The sequence below is a fragment of the Trachymyrmex septentrionalis genome, unplaced genomic scaffold (assembly GCF_001594115.1).
Source record: "Trachymyrmex septentrionalis isolate Tsep2-gDNA-1 unplaced genomic scaffold, Tsep1.0 scaffold83, whole genome shotgun sequence".
Lineage (NCBI taxonomy): Eukaryota > Metazoa > Arthropoda > Insecta > Hymenoptera > Formicidae > Trachymyrmex > Trachymyrmex septentrionalis.
The window spans coordinates 1,254,704-1,266,689 of NW_017306018.1; the positions used below are offsets into that span (position 1 = coordinate 1,254,704).

The 11,986-nt window shown below is 32.4% G+C and overlaps 1 protein-coding gene across 4 annotated transcripts in view; it reads left to right on the forward strand.

Annotated features, from left to right (window-relative positions):
* Nucleotides 1–2,346: 2,346 nt before the first annotated feature.
* LOC108755064 (proto-oncogene tyrosine-protein kinase ROS) overlaps nt 2,347–11,986 on the forward strand; it is a 38,209-nt gene continuing 28,569 nt past the window's right edge. For all 4 annotated transcript variants that reach the window (XM_018497815.1, XM_018497817.1, XM_018497816.1 and 1 more), the window contains exon 1: nt 2,347–3,800. In XM_018497815.1, the coding sequence (XP_018353317.1) occupies nt 3,651–3,800 (150 nt within the window). In that variant the 5' untranslated portion in view covers nt 2,347–3,650. The remainder of the gene's footprint in view (nt 3,801–11,986) is intronic.

The window sequence follows — 11,986 nt, forward strand, 5'->3', positions numbered from 1 at the left end:
AACAATGGTACCACAAACGCTGTGACTGGCTCCTCGTTGTTCGCTGCAGATTTAATCTGTCAAAATGAATCACCATTTTGATGAGCTCACGGTTAACAAACATGTTTATAAAGAATAACAGTATATAAAGAGCTAAAGGGTTCGCAGAAGCACAAGACTGAACTTAAATTTACCGACAATTAATTTTTTTCTTTTTAGGCACTTTTGAACAAATATTCCCATTTTCCGGGGATAATCCCAGGAATTTTTACGTGCTATTGACAGTAATTTAAAGAATGACAAATATTAAAAACGTTTTTAATATTAAATTTTGGTTTACTTACAGAGATTGAAATAATATATAAATGTAATATTAGTTTGTAATGGATTATTTTTATTTAAAAAAAGATATCTAAAATATGGCCTCGTGCAGATTTAGTAAAAAAAAATCTGCAAAGAAAGGTCGTTTTGTTGGAGTATTTAAAAATATTTAAAAATATTTAAAAATATTTAACTAAATACAAATCTGAAAATTATTCGTTGGACCATTGAAATAATTATGTAGAACGCTTAAACTTGTCAAAACTTTTGCTCATGTTTGAGATTCTACGTAATTTGATGATCCAACAAAATTGTTTTTTAGATCTGTATTTAATTTATGATATACTTTAGCAAAATCGTTCTTTCCGTAAGGTAAATCTTATATTAAAAACGATGAATAAGAATAAAATATTATTTTGTTATATTGTATATAATAAAAAATAAAGATTCTTATTATATTTAGATTTTTTTTTAAATATTTCTTGAGACTGTGCTGTACAAGAACCGCAAACTTTAACGATTATTTCTCTTCGAAAAGGACGGCTTTGTTTTAGATTTCTTTCAGGGTTGAAGGGATATCATTAACAAGTCCTAGGCGTCAAAAGTACACAAATTTAGAGCGATCTTCTTTGCTTCTTCGAAAGGTCTACACGAAAAAATTTCGTTTGATGTTCGCGTTCAAATTTACTTTATATCGATGTGAGAACTAACTAAACTAGACTAGAACTAACTAAAGAATCAAAGTTGCTTAAGTTTCCATCGAGTACTTAATGGAAATATACGTAGCGTTAAATGTTATTTTAAAATATTACTGCTTTGCAGTCTGCAACTGAATATTTGAAAAGCTCTTCTAGAGAAAAATTTACTTTGCATTATAATCATCTAGCTGTAAAAGAAATATATTTATTTATCTCAAATCGAAAGAAACAACAGTTTTTAATATTTTTTAAAAGTTACTTCTGTTATTGGATTAATCATTCATATTCATTTAATTCATATTCATATTTAAGGCTTTGCTGAAATATACGAAATAATAGAAAAATAAGTAAAATATAGATTTTAAGATTTAATTTTTGATCTGTGCTTGGCGATCTCTTTAAAGCTGATTTAAAGTCACTTTTCATGAAAGTATGAAAATGTTACAGGAGATCCGAGTTTAAATTCCAGTTGAGATAATATTTTACGCAATAATTATTTACAGTTTTTAATATTCTTACATTAACATTAAACTATTAATATTTTTATGTGATGTTAGCATCAATATTATTAAATTGTTTGTCAATTTAATATGTGATATTACTACTTATAGTTCTGTTCACGATTGCATTTCAAGACTGATGAAAAAGATTTCGGCATGCGAATTGGATGTTTGCTGAATTGAATATGTATATAAATTCACACTGAAATATTTAAGCACCAAGATCTACTATAATCGAAAATAGGAATACATAATTAGATTATGCTCTGACTTAATTGAAAGTATTCTCATTGGTCCAATTTTGTTTTAAAATTGAAAATGTAACACTTTCATTCGAAACTTTTACTTCAAAAGAATGAAATCTTACTCCAAAAAAATAAAATCTCACTCCTAAAGAGTGAAAATCTATCACTCTTCGAAAGTAAAAATATTTTCATTCTTTTTTCAAGACTGGCTTCAATTTTCAGTCTTTTGGAGTGAGATTTTCTCCTTTCATAAAACATTTAGAGATTAAGCATCTCGAGATCCTCGAAAATAACTATCGGCGGCTAGCTAGCGGCACGTGCGAATGGATGAATGAAAGTTTACGAGGATAGTAAGAACAGGTCAATCTGTCAATTGACCAGCCAGTCAGTAGTTGGTACCGCGCGAATGGACGGATCTCTTCGGATCGTTCCTCCTTTGAGTTGCTGGCATCCACACAGAGACGCGCGTTCTGAGCGCGGAGTATACCTTCACCAAGGAGAATTGGCCACAACCGGAGTGCACGGCAGATAAGGGTGCTGACGGCGCGGTGGGGGATGGTTAACTCTGGAGTGGCCATTCGGAGTCAGTTGCTCTTATGCTCGCCAACCAACGTGACCGCGTTGCGCGCCGCTCGGCTCAAACCGCGTGACACGAACGTCACAGACCGTATCCAGGAACGAACAGCGGATTCCGAAACGTGCAATAAAAAACGATTGTGATAAAATCACGGGATTTCGCAAAACGAAACGTCTAACGAAGATCTGCGCGGAGTTGATAGTAAAAATTGTCCTTGAAAAGCAAAGAGAGAGTGACGGAGGATCCTAAGCGTTCTGCGGCACCAGAAGAATGCAAGGTGTGATTTTGGGTACAGAGAACATTTCGCAGTGCTAAAATCGATCAAAGTGGACTTTGTGCCTGGTGTCACGAAGACGCAGTTTTTCGATCAGCACAACTTACTCGAGCAACGTTCGTTGCCCGCCGATCTTATCGCTTCGCCGGTCGAACGTTGAAAGAAACTGCGGAAGAGGATTGATCATATTAGCGTATATTACCGCCTTGTGCAACCGGATACACACGCGTCGCCCCGCGTCATCGACTCCCGTCGAAAGAGAAAAACACTGCGATTATTTGCCTATCAGCAATTCCATAATTTGATCGTGAGAAGCATCGTGAGGAAAAACCGAAGAGAATAACACTCGAAGATAAATATTCGCGTCTCATGAAACGGGCGCGTGGAAAACGCGATCAAAAAACACTTTTTTCTTCACGCGGAAAGAATTAATACACTGAAAAGAAAATCTCGTTGCATTAATTGGAATTCTGGTAGGTTCAACTAAAAAAAGATACAAATCGAACATTGATAATTAAATCTGTCCAACATTCTAGTCGAGATAACCCGAAGTTCAATTACAGAATCAGAATTTTTCTTCATATGATAGAAATTTGTTTTGTACTTCTTGTTGGTACAACCAGAACAATTTTCTCAGTGTGGTGAGACGTCTGTGTATTCACCAAATAAACGAATTCTATTGTCATTTAAATAATCCGTAAGCAACGAGTCGAGTTTCCTCACGATAACTGCGCAACGTGCGCTCTCCGGGACGCCTGGCGTCGCCCCGCCATTTTTCTCCGGATATTTAGCGGAAGTGGCCAATCTGGTCGCAATTCCGACGCACTTGCTGATGCGATCGCTCAACACGTGACCTCCACGGCACGTAACGACGACGAGCGTCGCGACGCGTCTCGATCTGTCAAGGGACCATGCGGAGGTATCGTTTCGATTAAGCCATTCAAGAGTCATCGAGAAGATCGAGAGGAGCGATGATTATCGGCAGCTGAACCGCTGATAGAAAATCACGCGGAAGCTGATCGTGTGCGAGGATCTACGGGGGGGGAGGGGGTTATTATGTTAGCAACGGGATGTTTTCTGCTGAAGGTGCTGGTGCTGGTAGGAGCGGTCACTGCGCTCCTGCCGGAGGATCTGGAGGATCGCGCCATTCCGGTCAGCCTTCAGCAGGAGTGCGCTTCCAAATGTCCGGACTTAGACCTCACGCAGGTAAGAAATCTCTCTGTGATAAGAAGGGATTGATATTGAAGTAAGTTGACACAGTCAAACTAAACACAGTTGACATTTTCGTAATCGAAGATGTTGAAAGATTTTACGCGTCAAAAGGAAAAGTAGTGTTTAGGAAGAGCATTATCTCCCCCTGGGAAATGGTAGATATCTTTTGATACGATATCCGTAATTCTGTTGTTCGAGTCTATTTACTGCTATGTAAAATATTGAGGAAACAATGTTACAAACAAATTGCAACTCGCTTATTTCAATGTGGAATATATCTACTTTTGCTGAGATAAGAGAAACGAAACGATACTTTTTTTGCGCAAGTGAAATGAGAACTGATAACAGGCAGCGATTTTGGAAACGAGGTGACAGTTTATTTATTCGATTTCGGTATGCAGTGTACATCGAAAATAATAGGATAGCCTATAATTTGCAAAATTGTTTGCACAATTACGAGCTGATTACGATGTTGATGTACAGAATTTTTCGTCGCGTTCATCAATATTGTTTATGAATATAACACACATCGTACTGTCTTATTGTAAAAACGCGCGTTAGATTTCTTGAGACACAATTTTGTTAATTCGGACAGAACATTAATAATAATACAATATTATAAGTACAAGACGCGCTAAATATAACTGACTAATTACATATATATGCTTATATTTTTATTTATTAATATAATTTATTTATTTATCATAAATAATATATAATAATAAATAAAAATAATTTTCTATTAATATAAAAGAAAGTATTATAAAAAAATTTAATCTTATTAATTCTCCAAGTTAAGTAAAATGACTTAAAACTCTTCCGTTTAAAAGAATTAATTTTTTTTTAACAAAATATATAAATTTCATTGCTATTATCACAAATAAACTATTAATTTTGTAAATATTTTCTCGATAAATGTATAATGACGATTTGCGTATTCATCAAACTTTTTATTCGCCGTCTAATCGGTTTTCGCGTCGAGTACGGGTATTGTCGTTGACGCGACGTGTTAATTAATGAGGAATATTTAAAGACCATAGTGTTGTGTTCGCGATTCTTGAAATCTATGTCGATGAGTTGATTTGTCGTTCCGGCGACCTAGTTGCATTCTTTGATGATGCGATGCACGTAAGCGTATCCTTGCAGTCGTGACTCAGTTTTTCCCTTCGAATTGTCAATTTGTCAGAAGCGCAAGAAAATCATGTACTTACTTCGAGTAGACGTGCTCAGGTTTGATAGGAATTCAATTTCCATTCGTTCAAATATCAGGAGTACCCCAACGCTGTCCGCCATTTTCAGCAAAAGCATAGATACCTTGCGGCATTGACAACAACCGATTGCGATAATCAAGTAGAAATATTAATGAGAAAGCAACAAATATATATACAAATAATATATACACAAAAATACATAGGATATTTCAAATTTATTTTAATAATTTTTTAGCCACGTTGTTAAAAATTAAAGAATCAGATTTACATCAATTTCTTGAAATAACATTTTGTTATTTTTTATTTATAAATGAATCAAAAAGTATTATTTTAATATAAAATATATATATATATATATGTAGTTTAAAAAACCACATCTAATTAATCCATTTCTGTAGTTGAATTACTTAATTTCAAACAGCGTTCTTATTAATGCATGTGCACTTAGTAAATAAACTAAATGTTAGCCAAATTAATACAGTTCTTGAGTTAAATTGTTTAAATCCATTAAGGATATATTGAGAACAGTGGCAATTTAAAGGGTTAAAAATAACTCAAATAGAAAGTATAAGATTTAACAATGCAGCGTTTCTATTTTCTGCATTCTTTCGGATATTTATTATTGAAAATGAAATAACGATGCCAAAAGGTGTGTTCAGAATGAAAGGAGCAGTATCGATGCATTTTGATATCGCAAGCATCCCCAGCTGCGAACCGAGCGTCGGCGACACGAAAATGGCTGTGCGCGAGCGGCGAAGGACGTATCAATTTAAGTCCACTCTCCAGCTCGACTGTACCATTCATTAATTAACTTAACTACACGACGGCGCATCATGGCAGCCCATAAGCATAGCGTCGAGGATGAAAGACGAGCACGTAACGGATATAGGGCTATCTAATCCCTTTCTTACGGAGAAGGACGAAAACGTCGTTCTTTTGCGCGCCGCCTTCGCCGACTCGGATTATTGTTCATTACATGAATTATGACTGATCGCATGTCATATCGCACACCATAACATATACTCTATGAGATCTGAATTTTTGAAGTTTATAATATAATATATTTTCTTTTTTTTCTGTGTGATTGGAATTTTTAGAATTTATATTTCATTATTTTTTCCAACAAATATAATCTTATTAATTTATAAAGTATACATTATGAAAACGTCAATAAAAAGCACGAATAAAATTTTTGAAACTTTTTGTATGCACACTTTATACATTTTTTGTATTGTGTTTGCTTTTTGAGATTGAAAATTTCGAAAAAAACTTTTATAAAATAAAAATTGTTCACGCTTAAATTTCGCAAAAAATATATTTATAGCGCAATAAGCGTTACTTTTATTTTATTACTTTCAAGCAGCAAAATAAACTGATCCATTGCGACAGCGTGCGAAAGACCTCGGCATGAAAAAGGTTTTAATCAATGCGTTTGACAATTGACGAGAACGGAATTGGTACCAATTATCAATTTAACTCTCCTCAAAAAGTGCACCGCCAACGTGTCTTCTGGTATTAAATCATTGCTCAAGTTTGTGTGCAATCTGAACGTTTCTTCTGATTTAGGTATCATCCTCACAAATCAATGTAATATCAAATAAGACAATAATTTTTTAAATAATTAATTATTATTAGGAAAAGGAGCATAAAAACCGTTATAAATTTCAATTTAAGAAATTAATTCTTATTAATCATTTAATTCCTATTACACACACACACATACACACACACACACATCGTGCTTTGTACTGTGGTATCAATAGACGTAACTATACAGATAGATAGCTGATCCATAGTAAATAATCCCCCAAACAAATTTTGATTGCCACAACCAGATCACGTATAATTACATTGATGTAGTCGACATATCAAAGTAAATAAGTCATGTCAACCATACACATACCTATCACACAAAGATAATTACGATGATATTGCTCATAATTAAATATTTCTGACTGTATAATAAACCATATCTTTCTTTTCGTATAATTTTTAATTATTTTATCATTAAAGTCACTGCAATTTTATATATTACGATACTCTATTTCTCGCAATGAATAGATGCCGCGCGCAGGCTGGTGATGAATTAATTTTTACTAATTAGCTTATGACAGTTGTGCGATATTGTAAGTCATCGAACTCTCACAACCCTTCCTCACCCGCGCGCTAACGAATCAATTATCCCGCCGCCGTCACAGATAAAGAAAGAAGCGTGGTCTAGAAAAAAATCACTTTCTTCGATCTCTTATCTATAATGTATAACTCATTCTCTCTTACTAATCGTCTCCCTCCTCTCTTTGTTTTTAAATAATTAAAAAAAAAAATGATTAAAAGAAAGGAAGTTATCGCATAATAACAATTTCGATCGAATACTTCTTTCTACACGTAAAATATGTAATAATTTATAGATTCTAATCATAATTCTTATAATTCTCATTAATAAAAGATAATTGACGCGCAGGTTGCATGAATGAGAAATTATATAATTGAAAGCAACAATATTATTAGATAGCAAGATCAGTCTTAATCGAATATGGCTCTTTGAACTTATTGCATTAAATTTCAAATTTAAAAGATCAATTTTGAAGGGTATGTAAACCGGAAAAAATGTATTCCTTTAAAAAGATTAACTTAAAATAAATTTTGTATCCAATTTAAGTTATCAAACGTTTAACCTCTGTGATAAATATAGCATCTTTTAATTACACAATATACTATATACCTTATTGATTATGTTACTATCACAAAATCTTTAATTCCATCGATATGTTTTCGTACAAGAAACTTTGAGATTATGGGGAAAACTTTTTTTTGTTTAAAAAGAGAATTTTATTTACAAAATAAGTTTACATGCTATTTATGTTGAAAAATATTGTTAATCTAAAATATTTAAAAAGCAGTCTCATCTAGACTAAAAATGATACAAAAAATAATGCCCTCGTATTATTTACTAAACACGTAAGGATAGTAGTTATCTCTCAGGGTGATGCTTAGAAGATAACCTTAAGCTTGCATAACACATCCAAAGAACATTTCATTTCTTGATCGTCGACCCTGACGTTCTAATCTCGAGTCAGTACTATAATTCTTAATACTTAACGTAATAAATAATTTATCGTTTCTCGATATTGCTGAAGATATATGATTTTTCTAATACGCCGGCTTTAAATATATTATAATATCAATACAGGTAACTGATCAAAAGAAAAATTATATCAACAAGAATTACCATACGCCGTGAAAAAGAAGATTTTTAATTATGTAATATTAATATTTAAAATATTAAAATAATATTTAAAATTAATTAGTCATCAATAATGATTTTGTAGAACTGTAATTAAAAAATTATATATTTAAATATTAAATACACGATTTGATTAAAAAGAATTATATAAGCAAAAATTAAAGTATACATTAAAAACATTTTAGAAAAATTATTATAGTCAAATATTTAAAAAATATTATAATTCCAAGAACAATTTAAATTAATATTACAATTAATTATTAATATCCAAAAAATTGTCTAAATAATAATATGTTTATCTTTTTTAATTATTGTGTATTTATGTATTTACTACATACATACTTATTTACACTTACTACGTATACTTATTTACGCATTAATTGCGCACATTAGATCAGCATACGTTATAACAGCACGTATCTTTGTAAGAAACAATTTTATTACATAGTTATGTATAGATATCGGATTTTTATGCAATTTCATATTTTTTTAGAAAGCAAATTGAAAAGTAAAAATAGAAATTTGTCTTGTTATAAAAGCATTCTAAACTGCATATTTACATATTTGTAAATTTGCATATTTTGTGCATGTCTGCAAAAAATATCTGCAATGTCTATAAAAATCCGATGTCTATTTATGTATTTCTTGAAATAAAGCAACAATATCACGTTCGTATCATTAAATAATCAAAATAATTCAAATACTTATGGATAAGTGATAAAAAGAGATGATGTTACACTGATATTTTCCTTTTCAACGTTTTGACGTCACCATATAATGTAAACTGTACTAATATCAGCAAGCATAAATATTTTTAAATCTTCGGATACACGGAAATTAACGGTTTTGCTGAAGTTCTAAAAAAAGCTTTAGCTAAATACATTTTTTTTTTGGACTATTCAAATAATGAAGATGCTCAAGATGATTCGTAAAATTAAAAAAAATTTTTTAGTATTACTTATCACGTTTGAATTTTCTACATAATTATTTTAATCTAGTAAAAGTATTTTCAGATCTGTATATAGTTAAATTTTTATTGTAAATATTTCAGCAAAATATTTTCAAATACACTAACTAATAATATTTTAAACAAAAGTGCGCAAAAAAACTTTATTTATGTAATTAAACAAGATGAAAACACTTGGGGCACAAATCGAAAAGGTAGTTCAATAAATTCTGATTCTTTTAATTGGATAATTTAAATTTTGGAAGAATATTTATTCTAAAAATGATATTTTGGCGTGAAATAAGTAACGCGGATTCTATCGTTCAAAATACATGTCGAACGGGATTTCCCGGATTCTCGTGCAACGAGCCTGATGTTACGTCGAATATGCAGGATCGTCCGGCATGCAACATTATATGTGTAGCCATATACAATGAACTTCCTGTCGGTCACATCCTCTCACCTACAACAGCGGGGGTTCGCCTCGTGGCGCATCGATAATCGTGCAAATTTCACCTTTAATCGTGACGCAAATCTGGAGCGCGTGACGCGCTTCATCGTTCACATTATGCTTTAATGCGAGAAATACGAGCGAAATCGACTTACATATATTTCTTATAAAGAGATTTTGCATAAACAATTTCTCATTTGACGAGATAAGACGAGATGAGAGTCGGTATTTTCTCGCATCGGGGGCAGAAAGTGTGCGAATAATAGGACTTTTGTTAAATATCCGAGAAGGACGAGTGTCGGTACAATGGGGATTTCTTCTCAATTTTATTAATTAGCTCTAAGAGCAAAAGTTAAGTTAAAAACATCAGCTGCCACTCATTACCCGCTCGAAACCATCCCGCGGTTAGTTACTTTTAACGTATATATGTCAACGTATGTACGCGTTTTAATTGGGATGACGTCAGTTGAGAGCGGTTGGCACCGCGTTTCCCAGGATTTGTTTGCGTTAAAATAAACATAACGATAACCCAGAAGAACAAGCAAAGTGTATAATTCTAGCTTGGACTACGAAGAAAGCAATAGAAATATGTTTCTTTATAAAAGGAGGTTGAATGTTTCGAATTATAAATTAATCGCTTACTGATGGAACGAAAACTGATTTTAACAAAATTTTCATTCTTTACTTTCTTAGACAGAAATCTATGATCTATCGGCGACGGGACGTAATGGATCGTCAATTTAAGTTTTTATGAGGGTTTTTTTCCTCCGTGATGACTCCATGAAAACGTACCGAACTTAGTGAAATGGATGTGGGTAGACCCGTATGCAACTGCAGTTGGATGCATTAGAGCAAATACCGAGGAAGATTAATCGCGTGTGATGACGAGGAGGCGACACTTCTTTTCTCAGAAATCCAGACTGCGGGAGGGTGCGCCTTAATATTTTATTTACTTTGTAATCAACACTTATTCTTGGGGAGGGGTGGGGGGAGGAGGGAGGGAATAAAAATTGCTGAGCGCAAATGCGATCGACGCGGCTGGAAAGTGCGTCTGGATAGCATCGCAGCATCTCTCGCAATCGCATTAGGATTAGCTGCAATGCACTTAAGGTCAACGATAACCCAGATTCTCATCTCGTACAGCTAAACGGGGTCGGCCCGTCGCAGCAACGTCATCGTCAATTTTTATTACGCTCCATTCAATTCGCGCCGCATCAACATCGCAGATTTCATTCATGGGAAACGATCACTGGATTTTGTCAGATCGCATTAGTCACGCCAGGATATACATAAACACCTAATCGCTTCAATAATTTAAATTGTCGGAGCTTTTAGGGAGAGGGCTTCCATTTAAATTACATATTTGTACTACACTGAGAGAAGTGCAATGAATTTGAATAAATAATTGTTTGATTAGTACCTACTATAAAAATATAAATATTTTTTATAGAAAATAATTGTAAAAATATTTCTATAATAGTTAAATCAAATTTTGTACCAAATAAATATATGTTTACATTTAGTGAATGTTTAACTAGTACTATATTCAAACAAATATTTATTAAAATTTAGTATACACACTTTTCTCTCAGTACGAAACTGAATTCTTTATAATATTATATGATAATAATTAAATTATATTAAAGTAAAGTGAATTTTCTGCTTTATAATTTTCTGCAAGGAAAGAATGATTTTGCAGAAGTATCTAAAAATTTAGCTAGATACAGATCTGAAAATAATTTTGTTGAATCGTCAAAATAATTATGTAAAAACATGACGAGCAATGTTGCAAAAAATTTTGACATTTTAGCAAGCAGCTTGAGCGTCCTGCGTAATTATTTCTAGTCCAATACTATTATTTTCTGATGTATATTTAATTAAATTTTTAGAAACTTTGCTATTTTTTCTATGTAAGATGATATTTTTTGCATTAAGTTTTTTTAGTGTTTAAAGATGATCAATTTAGCAACGTTAAGTTTGAGCATCATTTGAATAAGTAATATTGTTATTCCAATTTCGACAATATCTAATTCTATTTAATCTATTCTAATCAGCGTGTAGTTTGCAGAAACTAGAAAATATATAGAAATATTATTAAACACTAAGACACCAGCTCTAATCTCTAGCTTAATTTAAAGGCTTTTCTATTTATAATCTTCTTTGTGTTATAATTTTCTATTTGGCGATATTTCGAAAATTGGAAATAATCCTTGATTCTACAACTTCTATGTTATATTTACGTATATAAAGCTAAGGCATGGATTTATTTAAGGATTTGTTACATTGTGTTTATTAAATTATTTTATGACTTATAAATATGTATATATA